At 44.7% G+C, this 21,335-nt stretch overlaps 1 protein-coding gene across 3 annotated transcripts in view; it reads right to left on the bottom strand.

Annotated features, from left to right (window-relative positions):
• The window catches only part of CHCHD3 (coiled-coil-helix-coiled-coil-helix domain containing 3), a 203,808-nt gene that overhangs the window by 151,447 nt on the left and 31,026 nt on the right, over nt 1-21,335 (bottom strand). For all 3 annotated transcript variants that reach the window (XM_044428690.1, XM_044428700.1, XM_044428681.1), the window contains exon 3: nt 15,691-15,772. In XM_044428690.1, the coding sequence (XP_044284625.1) occupies nt 15,691-15,772 (82 nt within the window). The remainder of the gene's footprint in view (nt 1-15,690; nt 15,773-21,335) is intronic.

Below are 21,335 nucleotides of genomic sequence, written 5' to 3' on the forward strand. Positions count from 1 at the left end.
AGAATCACAATTAATGGGAAAGTGTTTTACAATGGCACTCCACCCCACACATGCAAGAGAAATTAATGATTTCTATCTAATACCTTCTCCTAAGCATCATGTCCCGGCAGTGCCATCCACACATTTTTAAAGTTGATTTAGTGTTTACAGGAATTTTCCTCAACAAATGGATGAAAAGATTTAGAAATATGGTGAGCAAAGGTTGCAGTATGTTATCTGGCAAATGACAGATAAAATACCACACCATATGGAGTCCAGCTGCCCCTGTAGAACAAACTCATTATTTGGGAGTGTTTGAAGAGCTACTGGCGGCATTGCTCAGAAGAAGAAAAGGGGGGGAAAATAAATTTGCTGGAAGCTTCAAAGCCACATTTCTAGAAGTTGCCACTTCCAAATGGAAGGCTAAAAATGAGAGGGTTAGCTGTTGCTAAGTTGTTACCATCTGTTTGGAAGCAAACAAAGGCGGGGGGGGGGGGGGTACAATCGCACAACTGGTAAGTCCTGCCAGGAATTGCACAGAAATCAAACTGTGGCACAAGCTACATTCACTGCTTTATTTTGTTTTATTTGTCTGAAGCAATTCTACCCCAGCCTTCTGCCAAAAAAGGCTCCTGGTGTAGTTTATACGGATTAATAAAGCAGTCCCTTAGGACTAGAAAAGCCACATCGGAAAAGGAAAAGGGATCAGGGAGGGAATGAAGCAGTCGACACTGGCAAATGCTCTCACTTCATAATCTGCTGGCCTCCAGATGCACTGGATTACAGCCCCAAACATCCCCACCCCACAGCCATGGACATGTGGTCCAACACGCCTGGGAAAGGCAGCTAAGCTTAGGTACCCTGAGCGGACACAAAAGGTCTTTCTGCATTTGCTCCCAAGGCAAGAATAGCCCGGTAAGCATATCTGAAGGCATCGCACCAGTCCTGCGCAAAGTCTTGAATCAGGAAGCTTCTGCAGCTGAGGAATTCTGGCGGGACAGGAACCCTTCCCACCCCGCACCATATATCATGAACAGGTTCCTGTCTCTTCCCCCACTCCGCGGAGACTGCCCATTGTGGCCTTGGAACCAAAGGAACGTTGAAACCGGTTTCAGTACTGATGACAGAAACCCCCCCACACGTGTGACAGTGACCCTGAAGCGCAACCGTGGGCGGGTTGCATGGCTTCATTCTGTGGGGTGGCGGAGAGATCTATAAAAGAAGCAACACGGGACAAGAAACATCCTGACCATCAAATCGGGCTCCCACTCATGAACTAGCCGATAGGTATGACTGGGGCCGTCCACGAGAAGGTACACAGCAGGAAGGTGTGCGCTGTCCACAAACCAAGACCCAGATGTTGAAGGTCAGGCAGAAGAGCATCAATGAACATGTGCCCCCATGTCTGTTAATCTTCCAGAGCAGCATCACACCACCTGTGATGAACTGGGTGTTTGTGTTCCAAAGCACAGGGAGCTTTCTGTACCGCTCACAACATGAAAACATGGACGTTACTGTTGGCGGGGAAGGTCGCTACTGGATCCACTGCAGAGCAAGAGAGTCCCAACTCCTCTAGCACGGCCTTCCAGGGGAGGACCTTTAATCCGCCAGACTGGTGCTAGTCGGGCTTTTGGGCAAAAGCCTGACAACGTGAGCAAGAACTGACACCATGTGCCTCACCCAAGCCAAGCTGGCAAACAGCGTGGTGGACACCGGTTGGTGGACACTTGCTGTCACAGCACACACGCTTCTGAAAAGGTGCCTTCAAGGCCAAAAATCTCTCTGTCTGGAAGATTACCAAAATAAATAGGAGAGAAAGCATTGAAAGGGAGACAAGATGAGATGAAAAATGGTTGATGGTATCAGAAAAGGTATGCGCTCTTCCTCCTGAGCAGAAAGGACAATGTTCCCAGTGAGGCAACCACAACGGTGGTCCAGGGGAACTGAGGGAATAGGCGGGAGCTTGCTAATGAGATACAATGGGAAGACAGGTTCCTACCAGAACGCCTCAACTATACAGCTTCCCGAATCAAGGTTTTCCATCGTTGCAGAGCCTGTGCGCGTGTGTGCACGCATGCACACATAAGAGTTTTCAGTTTGCACTGGAATTTTTTTCATTGCTATTTAACAGCCAAGGCACACTTATTTAGACTTCCCCTATCATGGAGTTACACAAGTTTACTGGTGATTGTATAAAGAGGTGAGAGATTTCTCAACAAGCACGAGGAAAACGGATTAAAACAAGAAGAAAAGCATGGTAACAGGGACAAGTTGTTCTTATTTACTGGGTACTAGAAAGAGGGAGGGGGTAAGATAAGCAAAACAGCTGGAAAATTAAAATAGCCTTCTATTAGAAGGCAAGAAACACAAATGGGTTTATAGTTCAACATTTAGCAGCAGCCTCATACACCAACAAGCGGGCTGAGTGAAAAGTACCTTAAAGGTGAGCTTGCCCACATGTTTCGAAAGTTGGGAGGAGGAGAGATGGCCACAAACACTATCTATGGTGGAGAAACAGGAACATCTGATTGTGAAGAACAGACAACTTCAAACACATGCAGCCAAAGTGCAGGATGCGAATGAAGAGTCTTTAAGACTGGAGTATCCAGGTAGGACCTGTGAATACCAGCGCACTCCTGGACACCTCTCCTGGCATCCGTCCGGTTCCCAACTCCTCTGGTTTTCATTGCAAGATTTATCTATGTATTCCTTTAAATAGGTGACAGGCATTCTTCAAAATCAAGGGCTCCCCTCCAGGACCAGTGTTATTCTGGTTCAAAGAATGACTTTGTGCTTTGGAAATGAGGCCCACCTGAGCCCTGTACCTAGAGAGCTACTTGTCTCTTAGTGTCATCAGTAACTGTCATGATGCACACAAGGACAGCCACTTTATGAAGGAGCCACCTCCCGCACCAAGGTGGGCACTGGAGAGCACCAACGCAATTCTCCCAACATTCCACTGACCAACAGACCGGTACACACACATGGACACACACACACACACACACACACACACACACACACACACATCTCCACACCTCAAACAACAAAAAAACCACAGTATTTCCATCTCCCCATGACTTGAAACTAAACGTGGGTTGTATGAAAAGGTGAAAAAACGTAAATATATGGAAAAGATTGCTTCATAGATTTTCATCTCCACCACCACACATCCTCCTTGTTCAAGCATCTTCAGTACATATTTCAGCTGTGGAAATTCAATATTCCATTGAGGCTGACAACACAAACCTCAGTAGTGAGTTCATCAATATCATAATCACTATAATAAAGCTGCTAAGTTATCCTCCCACTTTTGATTTCCCAGGGCATCTCAATCTTCTCTGCCTGCCATTTAGACTGTAAATTCATAGAGGTAATTGGATCTCTCGTTTGCAGAGCACCCACCACGGGAGAGACTGAACAATGCTATAGGAACTCTGAACAAGATGAGGATGGCAGCCCGTGAGACACCAAAAGCAACAACAACACAAAAACGCAGAGTGAAACTTAGTGTCTCTCAGGATCCTCCAACACGGAACCATGAAGCTGAAGCCCATTCTCTGCAAAGTCAACAGATCCACTGGCCAACTCCTCAGCTTCTCCCAAATCGCTAGTTCAATGATGGAGTTCCCATATTGTCCAAGGCTGCAATTCACTGTTATTATGGCTGGATTTGTCAGAAGTGTTAAGAACATAAGAGAAGCCAAAATGAGGAAGATCAAACATTCATCTCGTCCAGCATCCTGCATTTCACAGTGCTCAAGAGGATGCCTCCATGAAGCCAGAAAACAGAGATTTTATTCCCCAAGAATGGATTGCTTGCATACAAGTTCTGAGCCGACAGTTTCTGCATAGCCATTACGACTAATAGCCTTTCTTTCCTCTATGCATCTGTCTATTAGACTTATGTTCTTCCAATCAAAAGATGGTGCTGCCAAAAAGGACAAATCTGCTCGCAGGAAGGAGTACATGAGTAAAAGAGAAATTGGGCCAAAGACACAGTGGGGGATGATGGCATCAAAGTGATCTGGAAAATATGGAATAAATGATCCTTTCTTGGCAAGAATCCCTACATTCACTACAGCCCTATTTTTCACTGGGAATGTGAACTGTTATTCAGCAATCTCTGGCAACAAGCTTCAATTTGTCACTGTGTCCCTAAAGCAAGGCACGGTGCTCCGTAGAGGCGGGCAGATTTCTCAGCAGGCCTCTCTGCAGGAGCCAACAGAACTGGTGCGTCTTGCTGGCCAGGAGCAGTTTCTCATCTCCTAAGTTCATGAGCCACGGTAACACCTGGCATAGCACATGCCACCTCCATACCTTCAAGATAAATGTTCCCAGTTACAAGAATGTTTCTCACCGGTGTGTCAAAGGCAATTTCAGATGGCCACCCTATCATAGCCACGAGGAAGGCAAGCACAGTTTAACAGCTGACCGCCCAAACGTTGACTTACGTTATGGAAATCATGAACATATACTAGCTATGCAATTGCCAGTCTGAAACAAGAGAATTTAGTCTAGCAGGCTTGGAAACTACATCAACTGAAATGACACAGTTTCTTATCAAAGCATGAAATGAGTTCACCTCCACCTAGACACTACCTACAGTTGGAAAGGTGATACATTCTTGTGGTTTAGGGTGGCCTTTCCTAACAAGCTCCCAGATACTGTTGTAGTAGAACTCCCATCATCTCTAACTATTGGCCATGTTGGTTAGGGATGATGGAAAGCACAGTCAAACAACATCTGGAGACCTAAGGTCAGTCTAGAGTCCCAGCAATTTCAGGTTGATCACATCTTTACATAGTAACTGAAGAATGCAGCAAACAACTCCAGAATTCTCTAACTATGTGGTTTTAGAGAACTGGCCTCTTTGGCCATTTTTCCCTCAAATAGACCTTTGAAAAGTACATTATCGACAAAAAGCTTTTTTCCACAATAGCTTCAGAAGGATTTTACAGAACCATCGTCTTTAGTAACCAGTATTCCCACCTGAAGTAAGCTTTGGATACATGGTCAATCAAACTGTGTGTAACTGACAAACTCTAAATGCAGCATTTTTATACAGGGTGTGTGTGTGTTTGTGTGCGCGCACACGGCAAAAGGGATACAAATCCAGATGCATATCCCTATACCTATCAATATGCACTACCTGGCTTCACAACCATCCTAATGTGAGGCAGGCCTCTGCTGAGAGAAACCTGGGTCGAGTGTAACAGAACGCCCTTTCAGGTCACCTGGAGGCACCTACCACCCATTTTGTGGCCCACGCCACCGACGGCTTATGCTGTACTTCTACCGGCTCCTTTCTCCATACCTCAAGGGTAGAGCAAGTGACACCTACGCAAAAGATCTCAAGGACAAGCTCTGGCACCTCCAGGTAGGACTGTGCAAGGCTCTTGCCCGAAACCCAGGTGAGCGGCCAACAGTCAATGAGGGAGCTTCGTACGTTTCTTTCCACACTCCTAAACGGATGAAGTTACTTGAAGAAGCTAAACCATGAGGCTCAGCCGGAAGGGGAGCAGGCAGAAATTCTCTGGGGAGAATCAGGATTCTCAAGTATATGCTGAGATGTGTAACTCAGAATCCTTCAGGGCTGGGGAGGCCCTCTTCCTGCCACAACAATCAAGGGTTTTTGGGGGAGGGGGGTTGATTCTGTATCATTCCCTTCAACACTGAAGATGACTGGAAGGAGCTGTACATAATTCCATAAAAATATAACGCACAGTAAAATTAAACAGAAGCATAAAAAGTTAAGGTGAACAAAACAGAGAAACAATCTGACTAAAATGAATTTCAATCGAATTATACTTTGGAGACGCTCTTCAAAGAGCCTGGGCAAATAGGGGCATTTTAATTTAATGTCAAAACTACAGAGTCAGGTCTGACCATATATATTAGTTAGGAGAGCATTCCAAAGTCAGAGCACTGCTGCAGAGACAGTCTCAGGATGAAATTAGGTGGAAAGCACCCTAGAGAATATCTAAAATTTGAAAATATTTGACTGTGATCAATTCACCTATTCATCCCGATTGGGTATGGAGAGATACCCACATGCTGAAGAAAAAGTAATACATCCATCTTCACTAAAATATTTTATACACACGTTTGGTAATTTCTTATTACTAGCTAGCTCCTTTCTTCATTATGGTCTCTAAGCACTACAGAAAACAAGCACATGGTGAAAACATATTCTGCCTCTTCTTTAAAAAGAGAAATCTCAGCTCCAAGAATTATGGCTCAAAACCATCTTGAAAGCATCTTTACTTTTAATGGTGATTTTACTAGGAGAAGGGAAATCGTTTTTTAAGAAATAAAAATACAGCTATGTAATGTATGTCACTGTCTGTAAAAAAAGCTATGACACTCATTTAAAAGACAAGAAGCCATAAAGTTACGGTATTCTGAATGTCACCTTAAGTACTTTGGCAAAGAGGAAGAGCTAAAGTGACAAAGTAAAACAGGCCCAAGCTAAATTGCTAACATTAGACATAAAAAACCCCCCACCGAAACCCTTGCTTCATTTTATAATCTCAGAAGCAAGTTCGCCTTTTACACTTGCTAATGCAGAGTGCCTGAGCAAAGCTCAAGTAAAAACTGGTTTTGATGTATGGGATTTTTGACATATGCACACCCCAAACATGTACATCTCCAAGAAAAGGAATCAGATGAGTGAGCTTCCCATTTGCTTGGCCAGGTGAAGGGTGTCAACGCTCATGTCAAAGGCTAGGGGGTCAGACGGGGTGGCATTTTTCTCCCTGTCAGAGACCTCGACTTATGGACTGAGGGAGCTGATGAGGAGTTAATCATGGCCATACACACCTACCATCCTCACGTGCCCCATTAGAAGTCTGCCAGATTGTCTCCGGACAGAAGCCATGGTATACAACCCCACAGAGTATTCTTTCAATCAGGGAAAGAAATAGACATTCTGAACACAAGGCTACAGGGACACATGAGTGGACTGACCCAGGTGCAGCTCCTTCCATGCAATTCTATCAATTGTCACGGCAGCTGACAGATAAATATTTTCTGCTCAGAAAAGTGGGCTTTAAAAATGGACCCACCACAAGAACACCTTGCAAAATGAAGAATGCCTCGAGGAGGAGAGGAGGCGAGAACCAATCAGAACCCACCAGGCCAACCAGCCTTCAGAGCGAGCCCAGGTTCTCTTTTAGAGGAACCGATGTTTTGCAATGAATTCAGCAGCAGCTTCCAGCACAACTCGTGATTTTATAGCCGTTACCAAAACAAAGGCAAGGCAAGGTGCTGCAGGCCAAGGATTCTGCCCTGGGTGAACCGTGTGCATGCAATGTGATGAGACGGCATTGATGGTGGTGGTGATACATTTAATGACCCCCAAAATAGGAGAGGGAAACTCCCAGTCTCAGTGGCTTATAAAGCTACAGACATGCCAGAGAAAGAGCTCAGGGGATAGGAAGGGGGAAATGTCTTTATTTCACCTATGCTCGTGTACAGGGACTACAGTTCTGCAAAAGGCTTCTCCAAAAAGGTGCTTTTGAGGAGGATGCTAAAGAAATAAGGAACATGACTGAAAAAAGGCGTGTTTGGAAAAAATGGGTGTTCCTCAGCACTTGATCGTCCTGAAGCATAACCTGTTTCATGGCCAAGAAGCTACTGTTAGGACAGAATATGGAGAAACAGAATGGTTCCCTGCAGACAAAGGCTTCAGAAAAGGGTGTATTTTATCTCCCTATCTGTTCAATCTGTACACAGAATGTATAATAAGGAAAGCTGAATTCGCATCTGATGAAGCAGGCAAGATCGGCAGGAGATGCATCAATAACATAAAAAATGCAAATAGTAATGTGCTACTGGCAGGAGGCAACAAATTCCAACTACTCCTCATGAAAAGTGCGAAAGCAGGACTGCAGCTGAGCATCAAGAAACAAAAATCACGACTACAGAGGAAAAAATACAAGCATAAGAAAAGCCTCACTGGATCAGATCAAAGCTCCATTCGGTCCGTCGGTCAGATCACCTGGTGGCAAGCCAGCCGCCCAGAGGATCCCTTGAGCAGGAGGACTGCAAGGCCTCCACCTGCCCACACTCCTCCACAACTCGTGCATGTAAGAACGCTGTCCTTGGTAATGGGGAGCATAGACAGCAAGGCTCGTGGCCACTTAATTACATGCAGCCATCACATAATTATACGACTTTAATCTCAATCATGAAGAAATTGGAATTGTGGAAGATTGCATACCTTGGCTCAAGCATCAATTCAAAGGGAGATTGCAGCCAAGTGGGTGACTTTGGGCCAGGCCCAGACTCTCAGCCCAACCTACCTCACAGGGTTGTTGTTGTGGGGATAAGATGGAGGAGGAGAATGATGTAAGCTGCCTTGAGCCCTTTGTAGGAAAAAGGCAGGATATAAATTGAAAAATAAATAAATAAATAAAATAAAAATAAAGCTGAAGAACACTGAGACTTGGAAGGGCAGCAATGAAGAAACTGGAAAAGAATTTGGAGACCACGGCCAAGAGCATCCACACCATGGTATTCCTAATTACGCTGTATGGATGTGAAAGCTGGACCGTGGAGGCAGCTGGCAAGAAGAAAATGGATGCATTGGAAACATGGTGCTGGAGAGCTTTGCAAAAACCTGGGCCAGCAGAAAGATGAGCAAATGGGCCTTAGATCCAATCAAGCCAGAGCCCGACCTAAAGCAAAAATGACAAAGCTGAGGCTGTCATGCTTCAGACACATCATGAGAAGGCAAGAATCGCTGCAGAAGACAATCAGGCTACACAAAGCCAAAGGCAGAAGTAGAGGAAGGCCGAATACAAGATGGATTGATTCCACGAAGGAAGCCACGGCCTTGGATTTACAAGAGCTGAGCAGGGGTGTCAAGGTAAGATATTCTGGATGCCGTTCCGTTCCCTTAAGTCAGAGATGAGTTGACAGCTCCTGACAACAACAACGAGGAACGTAGCATCTTGGAAGTGTTCTGGGAGGGCAACATAGGAAAAAACAGGATTTGAACAGAGACTGGAACACCTGGGCTTGAGATGACGAAGACGCACTCTAGATTGTAATATTATGCATCTCCTTGACTCACATCACCAACTACAAGAAGGCGTGGGCAGAAAAATGCCCAGTCTGACTGCCTCATGACACAGAGGACAGGAGCAGATCGAAGTGCAAGTAGCACTTTCCTGGGCCACCCCATGCCACACACACTGGGTAATTCTGCCCAGTAGGGGGTACAAACTAAACCCTAATGTTATACGAGGCAAGCTCGCTATACTACTTAGATACTGAAGCAACAGCCATTAAAAATGATTTATTCAAAAAGGTTTTTGTTTTTCAAAGAAACAGCTACATACATTTCATAAACAGATGGAATTCCTTAAAAGGCTTCGGTGAGTACAGGGAAAGAAACAGCACAGAGAGACCATTACATTATACTTCTACATTATATGAATACCACCCACAGAAAGCATTGCTGGAATATACATATTTTACACACACAAAACCACCACAACCTCCAGATGGGAAAGGTGTTGAATAATCTATTGTGAAAAGGGGAACTGGTTGCACATACAGGCCTTAAAATGCTGCAAAAAGAAATCATTGGTTAGATTTTGGAAAATTCAAATTGCAGACAATTACTGCAGACCTATTTTCCAAGGTACATTTTTGTGCTCTTGTTTTGGACAAAATGGTCCTACAGTCATCACTTCCCCAACCTTCTTTCTAGATAGTTGTTTGTTGTTCAGTCGCAAAGTCATATCCAACCCATCACAACCCCATGGACAACATTCCTCCAGGCTCTCCTGTCCTCCACCATCCCCCAGAGTCCACGCAGAGCCCACACCAACCACCCTACTGACCCCATCCAGCCACATCAACCTCTGCCGTCCATCATTCCCAGCATCAGGGTCTTCTCCAGAGAGTTGCTCCTTCTCATTAGGTGGCCAAAGTATTTGAGCTTCATCTTCAGTATCTTACCTTCTAAAGAACAGTCAGGGTTGAGTTCCTTTAGGATTGACTGATTTGACATCTTTCCAGTCCAAGGGGCTCTCAGGAGTCTTCCCCAGCACCACAATTCATAGGCATCAATTCTCTGGTGCTCAGTTTTCCCTATAGTCTAACTCCCACAGCCATACATTGCAACTGGGAAAAATCACAGCTTTGACTTTACAAACTTTTGTTGGCAGGGTGATGTCTCTGCTTTTTAATATGCTGTTTAGATTTGCCATAGCTTTCCTCCCCAGGAGCAAGCATCTTTTAATTTCTTGGCTGCAGTCCCCGCCTGCAGTGATCCTGGAGCCCAGGAAAATAAAATCTGTCACTACCTCCATTTCTTCCCCATCTATTTGCCAGGAAATGAGAGGATCAGATGCCATGTTCTTAGTTTTCTTAATGTCGAGTTTCAAGCCAACTTTTGCACTCTCTTCTTTCACGTTCTTCAAGAAGTTCTTTAGTTCTTCTTCACTTTCTGCCATTAGAGTAGTATTGTCTGCATATCTGAAGTTGTTGATATTTCTCCTGGCAATCTTAATTCCAGCTTTTGATTCATCTAGCCTGGTCTTTCACATGATGTACTCTGCATATAAATTAAATAGGCAGGGGGACACTATACCATACTCCTTTCCCAGTTTTGAACCAATCAGTAGTTCCATATCCAGTTCTCACTGTTGCTTCTTGACCAACATAGAGGTTTCTCAAGTGCAATTGTACAGTAGTTTGTACAGTTTTTGGCATTGCCCTTCTTTGGGATTGGAATGTAAACTGATCTTTTCCAATCTTGTGGCCACTGTTGAGTTTTCTAAATTTGCTGGCATATTGAGTGTAGCACGTTAACTGCATCATCTTTTAGGATATTGAATAGCTCAGCTGGAATACTGTTTCCTCCACTAGCTTTGTTGTTGCTCAGACTTCCTAAGGTCCATTTGATTTCACATTCCAGGATGTCTGGCTCGAGGTCAGTGACCACCCCATCATGGTTATCAGGGACGTTAAGCTCTTTCTTGCATAGTTCTTCCATGTAATCCTTCCACCTCTTCTTAATCTCTTCTGCCTCTGTTAGGTCCCTGCCATTTTGGTCCTTTATCATGCCCATCTTGGCATGAAACGTTTCCTTCATATCTCCAATTTTCTTGAAGAGATAGCTAGTCTTTCCCATTCTATTGTTTTCCTCTATTTCTTTGCACTCTTCATTTAAGAAGGCATTCTTATCTCTTATTCTCTGGAATTCTGCATTCAATTGGGTGTATCTTTTCCTCCCTCCCTTGCCTTTTGCTTCCCTTCTTTCCTCAGCCATTTGTAAAGCTTTCTCAAACTGCCATTTTGCTTTCTTGCATTTCTTTTTCTTTGGGGTGCTTTTAGTTGCTACCTCCTGTTGCAAACCTCACTCCATAGTTCTTCAGGCACTCTGTCTATCAGATCTAATTCCTTAAATGTTGATACGTAGGTATGTGGGTACTTCAAATGCAGTAGGGTACGGGAGCACAGGTCCCTGATCCAAGAGGCACACACTCTAATGGCTTACAGGAAAGAAAGCATTTGCCCAAATTTACCTACCAGGAAGCCAAACATTTAAAACTACCTTTCAATGTTAGAACATTGCTAAGACCAGTACTGTTCACTCTGTTTGACAGGATCTCTCCAGGATCTCTGACAGATCCCTCTACCAAGGATCCTTTTAAGAGGAAATGCTAGTATTCAACCCAGGACACTGTAATGCAAGGTGTGTTTTCTCCCACTGAGTTACAGACACTCCACACAGAGCTTCCGACAGAGAGACAGAAGCAAATGGGCTGAGAGGTCAACATATCCTCTTCCAAGCCACATTAATGCAAATCCTAATGTTGTGTTGGAAGCCAGGGCTCCCTTACTGCAATCCTGATGATCAGTTCCAGCCGTTTTTGATACCCTATATTAAGCTGCTGGATATGCATCCAACATGCTGGTAACTCATCAGGCAGCAACCCTCAGCCCAGACCTCCTGCGCTGGCTCCAAAACTGCCAGGACTTCAAGCTGAGGTGGAATTACTCATGGAGGACAAACCACCAAGGTCCAAACCCCAGGAGGGTCGAGCTCAGGTCTCTCACTATTTGAAACACACTATGTGACAGAGAAGGCTGTTAAATTCTCCAAGCCATCTCAAGAGTACATGATAGAAAGCACAGTACAAAGCCCATTTAACAGCACATTCAGGCCAAATTCTCTCCCTCTTTGCTTGAAGAACAGGACCATCACCAGGTAGTCCTCTCTCTTAAGCTCTGGATTTACTGGATCAACACTGTTTTCTTCCTGGAGTTTCCACAGAGTCCTGCAAGCCAGAGTCTGATCCTGCTTCGCTGCAACAGTTCTTTGGACCTGTGGTCTGAAACCTCTTACCTGCTCCCAAGTCACTCCAGCTTAAAGAAAGTACCTGCCAGGTCTGACTTAGCATCTCACAGGTTCCACAGCCTGGGTGGTCAAGGATACCATCTATGGATACCTGACAGTTGGATTTTGCTTAACACTGAGCCCTGTTAGGAATGGAAACTAGCAAGCAGCGGGTTACTCAGAGCTGTGTGCTGGCCTGGCACCTGACCAGGAGAACAAAACTAGGACAAAACACAGAACTCTCTCCCTGTCCTGGAAGAACAGGGGAAGCAGAGAATGCATGCCACCCAGGATGTGAGTGGAATAAGAAAACCACCACAGGCAGACACACTTAATGCTCCTGGAGCAGGGGCAGCTGGGTAAAAGCACATAATAAATTGTTCCGTTTTTAAATGCTAGCATTAATTACATTAACACTAACACAAAAATACTAAACTCATTTCCCTGTGAAAACCAAAAATCAATTAAGACAAGCCATAATATTTCAAAGAGGAGTGATTTCACCATAACGCATTGATTTGCTTTACTATTTAATCAAAGCAGCATATTTTAGCTGGGTGTATGATTTTTTTTAAAAAAATTTTTGGTTTGATTGTTTTGGAGAAGCATACACTTGTATTCAATTATATACAATGTTAATGTAATTTAGCCTGCAATCCTATGTACATTTACCTGAAATTAAGTCCTACTGAAGCAAGTAAGGCTTACTTCTGAGTAGACATGTTTAGGACTGAGCTGTCAATCACATTAGAATATAGCGTAGTAAGTGAAATGGGAAAGATAACATGGAATGTTTCATTTGAGTTACTGGACATGCTAGAAAACCTCCCCAGAACTTTTCTTTATACGAATATTTACACTCCACCTGCCAGTCCCAAAGGGGACTAACAACCCAACTGTGAAAAAGGGAAGTGTAGAAAAGAGCGCCCCGCCTCCCCAATGTAGGAAGTCCCAAGCAGGTTCTCACATCTGCAGTTAAAAGGAAGGCATAGCAAGTGACGGGAAGGCTTTCCTACCCAAGATTGTGGACTGTTACTGCAACCAAAACAGGCTAGATGGACCAATAGTTCAACCTGGTTCGGGCTGCTTTCTATCTTCCTAATCAGCAACCTGATATTACAGGAAAGGGTGGGGAGGAAGACCGGCTAAGGCCAAAACTCAGTGGCCGGACACTTGCATGGCACGCCGAACGACCCAGTTCTATTGGTGGTATCTCCAGACACGTTTGGACTACAGCACCCAGAATACCCAGTCAAAGGCCCTGCTGGATGGGAATTCTGGGAGTTGCGGTCCAAATGCCTCTGAAGGCCACAAGCTGGTACTCAATCGCCACCTATCTGTCCTCCTGTTGGGACTGTCTCAGAATAGGAGGGAAGAAAGATGAAAGGCCTTAGGATAACATGCATCCTGGCCTCTCCAATCCCTTTCCCCCTCCTCAGAACCCCTAACTTGTTTCAGCCGACTATCACCAGGTAGCACTTCTATATGTATGCACACCACTCTTCAGGCATGCCACAGCAAATGAGCTAACCATTTTCAGTACCTTCGTTTTTCCCCATACCCTGTCCTATCTTGAAATATTTGCAAATATTCCAATAAAACACATTCCAAGTAAAACTGTGAATGCATCTGTGTGCAAAACCAAGCTAAGTAAAACCAGGCCCTTTGTGTTTTATTCCCCCATGACAAATAATTCTTTTCTACCACATTTGGCTAGTTGAAAAATCTTCGCATACATATACAGTCTGTAAATCAACTAACTTTAAAAGGAAGTCAAAATCTTAAAACAGACATCCATGAATTTAGGGACGCAAATGTTTTCTAGAAATCTGCAACCAGTGTGTGGAAGACAGAACAGTGGGAGTCTTACACAAGTCGTGGTAGTCTTTCTACAATTAAACACTGGGCAGAAGTACAATCAAAGCAGTCTGTCCATCAGTTACGTTGCCAGTTCCATTTTAAAATAGCTGCTTAATGGATATTATTAATGCATAATTGAAAGCTTTCTTATATACAGAACTGGGCTTTTCTCTGACCTGTACCTCTTTTTTAAATCAAGCCCAACTTCTGCCCCTTAGAAGCAAAACCAAACAGGGGAAGGGCAATGGATTGCAGAAGGTCCCACATGTAATCTCAAGTAGGGTTGAAAAAAACCTGCCTGAAACCCTGGAAGGTCTCTACTGGTAAATGGAAACGAAACAAGGTTAGATGGACCAACAAAACAAGGTGAGATGGACCAATGAGTCTGTATAAAAAACCCCCAGTGTTCCCAGGGTAACAGTGCAATCAGAAATGCTTTTACCAACCTGCATTGCACTATGCCTTTAAAAACAAAAACATAGTGCACACACGCACACACAATTGTTGTTGTTGTTGTTACTTGCGACATTGTGTCCGACCCATCGCAACCCCCTGGACAACATTCCTCCAGGCCTCCCTGTCCTCCACCATCCCCCGGAGTCCACCTAAGCTCACACCCACTGCTTCCGTGACTCCATCCAGCCACCTCATCCTCTGCCGCCCCCTTCTTCTTTTGCCATCTATTGTTCGCAGCATCAGGCTCTTCTCCAGAGAGTCCTTCCTTCTCATTAGGTGGCCAAAGTATTTGAGTTTCACCTTCAGGATCTGGCCTTCTAAAGAGCAGTCGGGGTTGATCTCCTCTAGCACTGACCGGTTTGATCGCCTTGCGGTCCAAGGGACTCACAGGAGTCTCCTCCAGCACCACCATTCAAAGGCCTCAATCCTTCGGCGCTCAGCCCTCCTTATGGTCCAGCTTTCACAGCCATACATTGCAACTGGGAAAACCATAGCCTTGACTTTACGCACTTTTGTTGGCAGGGTGATGTCTCTGCTTTTTAGTATGCAATTACACACACACAAAATTACAGCTTTGGTGTTGAATATGCACACTTCTCATGAAGCCGTTCCATCATCTTTACTGCTGTTAGAATTTTTCTCTTGATCATGCCGATGAATGCAGAGACATCAGTCTCAGTACTTTTTCCAGAGCCATTCCACTGCTACACTAAGAACTTACTAAGGTTCCATACAGAGGAAACAGATAAGGGGTTTTTTTTAAATGAGCATACTGCATAGTAAGATACCTCAAGTTTTAGAGGTCAAACTGATGCAGACAAAATGTGAGCCCCAGAGAAAAAACTGCTCCTCTCCAACAACTTGATGTTCTATCCCATCCTATCCTCACAAAGTAAACACGGTTCCTATAAAATATTTCCTTCAAAGTATCTCCTGAACTCAGACATAGAGACTGCTAATATCTCCATTAACTCAAGACAGCAAGAAGACGCTTTAAACACAGGACAGCAATGATCTGTTCTTTTTCCAAGACAAACCTTTTATGAGCTTCAGCATCTCTCCGGGCTTGTTCTAAGGCCAATTCTTCAGCTATTCTTCTCTTCAGTTCTTCTTCATTCACTGGAATTAAGACACAGAAAAGAATAAGTGCCAAGGATTATAGAATCATACAAGAGTAGAGTTGGAAGGGGCCACGAGGCCATCGGGTCCAACCCCCTGCTCAGTGTAAGACACTGAGTTAAGGCATCCCAGTCCGAGGGCTGCCCAGTTGCATCCTTACACCTCTAGTGTGGGAGAGGCCATAACCTCCCCGGGTCATGGCTTCCACTGTCCTACTTAGCAATTAAAACAGGGGCTTCAACGATGCAACTTTTAAAAAAAAATCTTCTTCCATGATAACCATGAGCTGTGAGGTAGGTCACATAGCACTGCAGACAGGTTAACCAGCTACGAAAGTGGGAAGCAAAGAAAGGGGAAGAGTAGAACAGTGGGTTTGGGCAGTATCCTACACTGCCCATGTGGCAGGAAGACTCGCTGCTGGGAGAACGGAGAGCTAGCTGTCCTTAAAGCAACTGAGAAGCAGAAGCACCCCTTCTCAAAGTGCAGTAAGTCAGCAGAGCTCACAGAAGATCTGCTGCTGTTTCAAACCTGGAAATTAGAGTTCTGATAGCAGCAGCAGTATGGGATGCTTCCCAAAACCTCCTCTAAACACACGTTTCATGAACAACATGGAGTTCTGCTGCTTTTCTTCCCAAACTGCTACATCTCTGGAATCACCTTGGAGTCAGGAGCAGAGCTGTAACCATAGAGAGGAGCTGCCAAGCTCCTTCCAAATTGTTTACTGGACAATCCCCACCTACATACCCACAATCATTTTTCCCCCTACAGGAAAAAAGATAAAGTCTACGGAAAGATGCACGCCGTTTGTGTTTCTTTTCACTACCCAGAAAAGTGGAAAAGCAGACAGAATTCCATGACTTGGTTAATTCAGCCCCAAGACACAAATCCAGGGGAAAATTTTCCGAATGCCTGGCATTGAGAAAAGCAATAGTAGCTCTACTAGTGCTTGCTGATTGCAACAATGCACAAAAATCGGGTGTGAGAATGCAGCCTTGGATAGATGGATATAAGCATAAAGGGCACCATCTCGAAAGAGGTTATGTACATACCAATCCCAACTGACTCTGGGTATAGCAGCTATCCTAAATTAAATAGCCTGCAGTGGAAAAGAGCATTCTTTCTGGTACAACCATCATATTTCAGCACCAGACTACCACTTCACTGAATGACGCCTCAAAAATATGGGAGAAAAGAAGGGTAAAAATGTATTTCTTTCATGTTTCCACTAATGAGAAAAAACCCTGTTACACTGCTTCTGAAAGGTATATAGCTTTATTTTTCAAAAGTCAATCATTTGATACATGTTTTGACAAAATTCCCTTGCTTACAAAGACTGCTGCCCAGGAAGCATATCCTACTCATACACTGTACTATTACTTAAGTTTATGAATCACCTTCCTCAAGAAAGACAATCTCCATGTGATTGTTACATGCAGATCCAAAAATCCATAATTAATGCAACAGGAAAAAAGACCCAAAATCAAAAGAAACCATAATCAGCACAACAATATAAGCAAAAATTAACTTCTGATTTTTATTTTTTTTAATTAACACACAATACAAAAAACAGCGAACGTCCCCTTCCTGGACAAGGTTCTTGAGCGGGAGGTTGTCAACCAGCTGCAGGCACTCTGGGATGAGACTGATTATCTGGATCCATTTCAGTGGGGTTTAGACCTGGTTTAGGCACAGAAACATCTCTGGTCTCCCTGCATGATGACTTTCAAGGTTCAATTTGGATGCCAGGAAGCACTTCCTGACAGTTAGGACCCCGAGGGTGTGGAATGGGCTTCTGCGAGAGGTCGCTGAGCCCCATCGGTGAGAGTGTTCAAAGATAGGCTGGACATGCACATGGTGGGCATGTCGTGAGTGGAGCCGGTTGGAGCCAGGGGTCAGACTAGATGACCCGGGAGACCCTTTTCTGACTCACTATGTTTCTGTGCTGGACCTCTCAGCAGCTTTCAGTACCAATGATCATGAAATCCTTCTCCGATGACTGAGCTGGGACTGGAGGGAACTGCACTGCAGCGGTTCTCCTCCCACTTTGAGGCCATCTCTGGATGGTGGTGCTTGGGGAACGTGGTTTAGGCCCGGGATTCTCCAGCGTGGAGTTCCTCGGGGGTCTGTTCCATTCCCCCATGCCATTCGACATCTACATGAAACCAGAGTGGAGTCATCTGGAATTCTGGTATGAGCTGCCACCAGTATGTGAATGACAGCTTTTCTCCTTTTCAACAGCAGGCGAGACTACGGAGGGGCTTTACTGGTGCCTGGCAATGATAAAGGACTAGGTCAAATTCAGTCCAGACAAGACGGAGATGCTGTTGGGGGTGAATTCTTTGGTTGGATGGGGAGTGTTCGACCTGTTCTAAACAGGGCCGCACTCCCCCTGAAGGAGTGGGTTAGTAACCTGGGGGTGCTCCTTGAGCCCCACTGTCACTGGAGATTTGGGTGGCTCAGAGTGCCTTCCACCAGCTTCAGCTGGTAGCACAGCTGCATCCCTGCCTGGCCAGAGATACCCTGCTATCAGTGATCCATGCTCTGGTAATCTCTAAAATAGATTGCTGCAGTGCACACTACATGAGACTGCCCTTGAATACTTTTCGGAAGCCGTGGCTTGTGCAAAATGCAGCAGCCAGATTAGTAACAGGATCAGATGGTCCGATCATTTAATAGGCTTGTGCTGACTGCCTATATGCTTCAGAGCCCAATTCAAGGCGCTGGTTTTAACCTACCAAGCCCCATCAAGCTTGGGACCACAATACCTGACGGAATGCCTCTCCCAACCCTTATCCATCCAGACACTATGATCAAGATCTGGGGTCTTGCTCCAGCTGCCACCTCCAAGGGAGGCTCAGGTGGAAACAACGAGGAGGAGGATCATTTCAGGGGTGCCCCCCCATTACAGAACAAGCTCCCCACCGAGGCCTGCCTGCTGTCAATTTTACAATCTTTTCAGCACTAGGTAAAGACCATCCTCTACTGCAGGGCATTTAGTTACTGGGGCTTGCTGGTTGTTAGATAGGATTTAACTGGGTCTTTTAACATATAATTTTTGTTTTTCAGTTTTATTTGGCTCCAATTTTTGTATTATCAAACTTTTATGATGTCTTAATTGGTATGTTTTTTGTTTTGTTTCTAAATATGCTGCTGCAACTGCCCAGACAGCTTCAACTGTTGGGTGTATAAAAAGTGCATTTGTAAATAAACAAACAAAACTGTGATCATCTGCAATACACAGCACACACAGCCCAGGATGAACACCACAAAGACAGCCAACGATTGGGCCAAAACTAACATCCAAGTGCAAACTCCCTGGCCGTTTACAACAATATGACTTCATGAAGCACTGAAAATAAGATGATATCAGTGCACAAGATTACTTGCTGAGGACAGTGGAAAAAAGGGACTACCACTAAAAAGGCCCCTGCCAACCCCCCAGCTTGTCTCAGGGGGGACTCTCAGAGAAGGCCCTCTGACACCAGCCTCAGGGTTCATATGGGGAGAAGCTGCCCTTGTTGTATTGGGCGCCTAAGACAAGGAGAGTTTTATAGGATAACATCAGGACTTTGGATTTGGTCCATAAACAGATTGGTAAGCACAGTAGATGAGCCAGGATTAAACATAACTTAAATTATATATATCCCGTTTATTATTAAGGATGCGTCAGGAACTTCTGTGCACAGAATAGCTGTTTACTTGGATTTGCTCGGCAAACATTCCCGGTGGATTGTGCCCTTCATCTGACTTCCTCTCCTCTCCTCTCCTCCCTACCTACCTCAGACCCCCCACAAGCTGCTCTCATTCACAGCTGTGCTACAAAACCAGCAGAACATTTTACGCTGCAATTGATCATTAGATTAATCGTAACTCTGGAGAGATACTTTAAATATTTCAAGTCTCAGGTTTGTACCTGACAACACGCACCAATGCATAACAATTAAGGTGTCCACCAACCTATGTATCAGGATTTTTTATTACTCCTGTGTGTGAGAATCTGTAAAAAAAAGGCTAATGGACCACAGACCCAGCTTCTGAAGAGCAATAAATAAGATTTGGGTATCAGCCAATAAAGACATGGCACATTTGACCTTAACAATCAATTAGGTTATGCATTGATCAGCCAGATCCTAATAGGGAATAAAAGTGGAGCTGTAGATCATTAAATAGAAATTCTATTAGCCCATGTAAGCAGCATGGCTCCCAAATGAGAAATTGAAGTAAGCTGAGTAAAGACGAAAGCAGGAAGAAGGACAAGGTATGAGAAATAACTCCTGTAATTTTATTTATCTATCCAAGTGCTTTCAAGAAAACAAATAATTTGACTCGAATTGATGTGTTAAAACTTCTAGGGAGAGCATTCCTATTTGGTTGATGTGAATAAATTGTGTGCAAATAAACCACTGGAGAGTATAGTACAACATAATTACTCCAAGTCTGGTCAGGTTAAGGTCACCTAGAGAACACATATTACTGGCAGAGAATCTCATTTTTCTCCAGGCAAATTCTGAGGGTATATACCAGGCACTCACAAAACAAGTCTGAGACATGATTATGGAGAAGTTGGTCAGGGAACAAAAGTGTTTTATACTTCCCTCAGACATCTCCTGCTGCAAAATGAGGACAAATCCAGCAGAGGACACATCATCATCCTAACACAGGATATTTGTTTAGATGGTCTTCAAGTCCATGAACTCCAAAACCATGTTTTGTTGAAGTGGTGAAGCTGAAGTTGCCAGCAGCAATGTCACACAGAACTGCCACGTCACACAAAATCAGCATCCCCATGTCAGATTCATGTCCTATCATTTACCTTCTGTTTCATCCCTGGGAATTTCCCAGCCTCCGGCCCAAAGACACAATGATGCCACCGAAACAAAAGATAAGCAATAGGACAAATTGCAGGGAAGAGCAGCAGAACTCAACATGCAGCTGCCATTTTGACCGAAGGCCCATGTCCATATAATGCATAACATCTGCAGGACAAACAAAGCAGAACTGGGAGAACGGTCACCCACTAGAGAGTCTGCCACCTACAAGGAGACTAGGAGAGCCTTGCTGCGTGAAGCCAAGGGGCCTTCTGGTCCAGCCTACTGGCAAACCAAGTGACGTGACAAACCACTGCCTAGCCACAGGAAGCCCATAAGCGTGACTCTCTCAAACCCTCAAGCTGGACTTTATACCAGAATGTATTAAAAGCAAGTCAGCAGTGTTTGCCACATAAGTCCATCCATCTGCTTACTGAACTTCTCAAGGAACTCGAAAGGTTAGTGAGAGAGAATGTAACTTTGCAAAAGCTGTGTTGATTCTTTCGCAGCAGGGCTTAGAAACATAGAAACAGAGTGGATCAGAAGGGGTCTCCCGGGCCATCTAGTCTGATCCCCGGCTCCAGCTGGCTCCGCTCATGACATGCCCACCATGTGCACATCCAGCCTATCCTTGAACACCCGCACCAATGGGGCCTCAACCACCTCCCGTGGAAGCCCATTCCATACCCTCGGGGTCCTGACTGTCAGGAAGTGCTTCCTGGCATCCAAATGGAACCCAGGTTCCATTTGGATGC

Source organism: Varanus komodoensis, unplaced genomic scaffold (assembly GCF_004798865.1).
Source record: "Varanus komodoensis strain SLA01 unplaced genomic scaffold, ASM479886v1 scaffold1, whole genome shotgun sequence".
NCBI classification, from domain to species: Eukaryota; Metazoa; Chordata; class Lepidosauria; order Squamata; family Varanidae; genus Varanus; species Varanus komodoensis.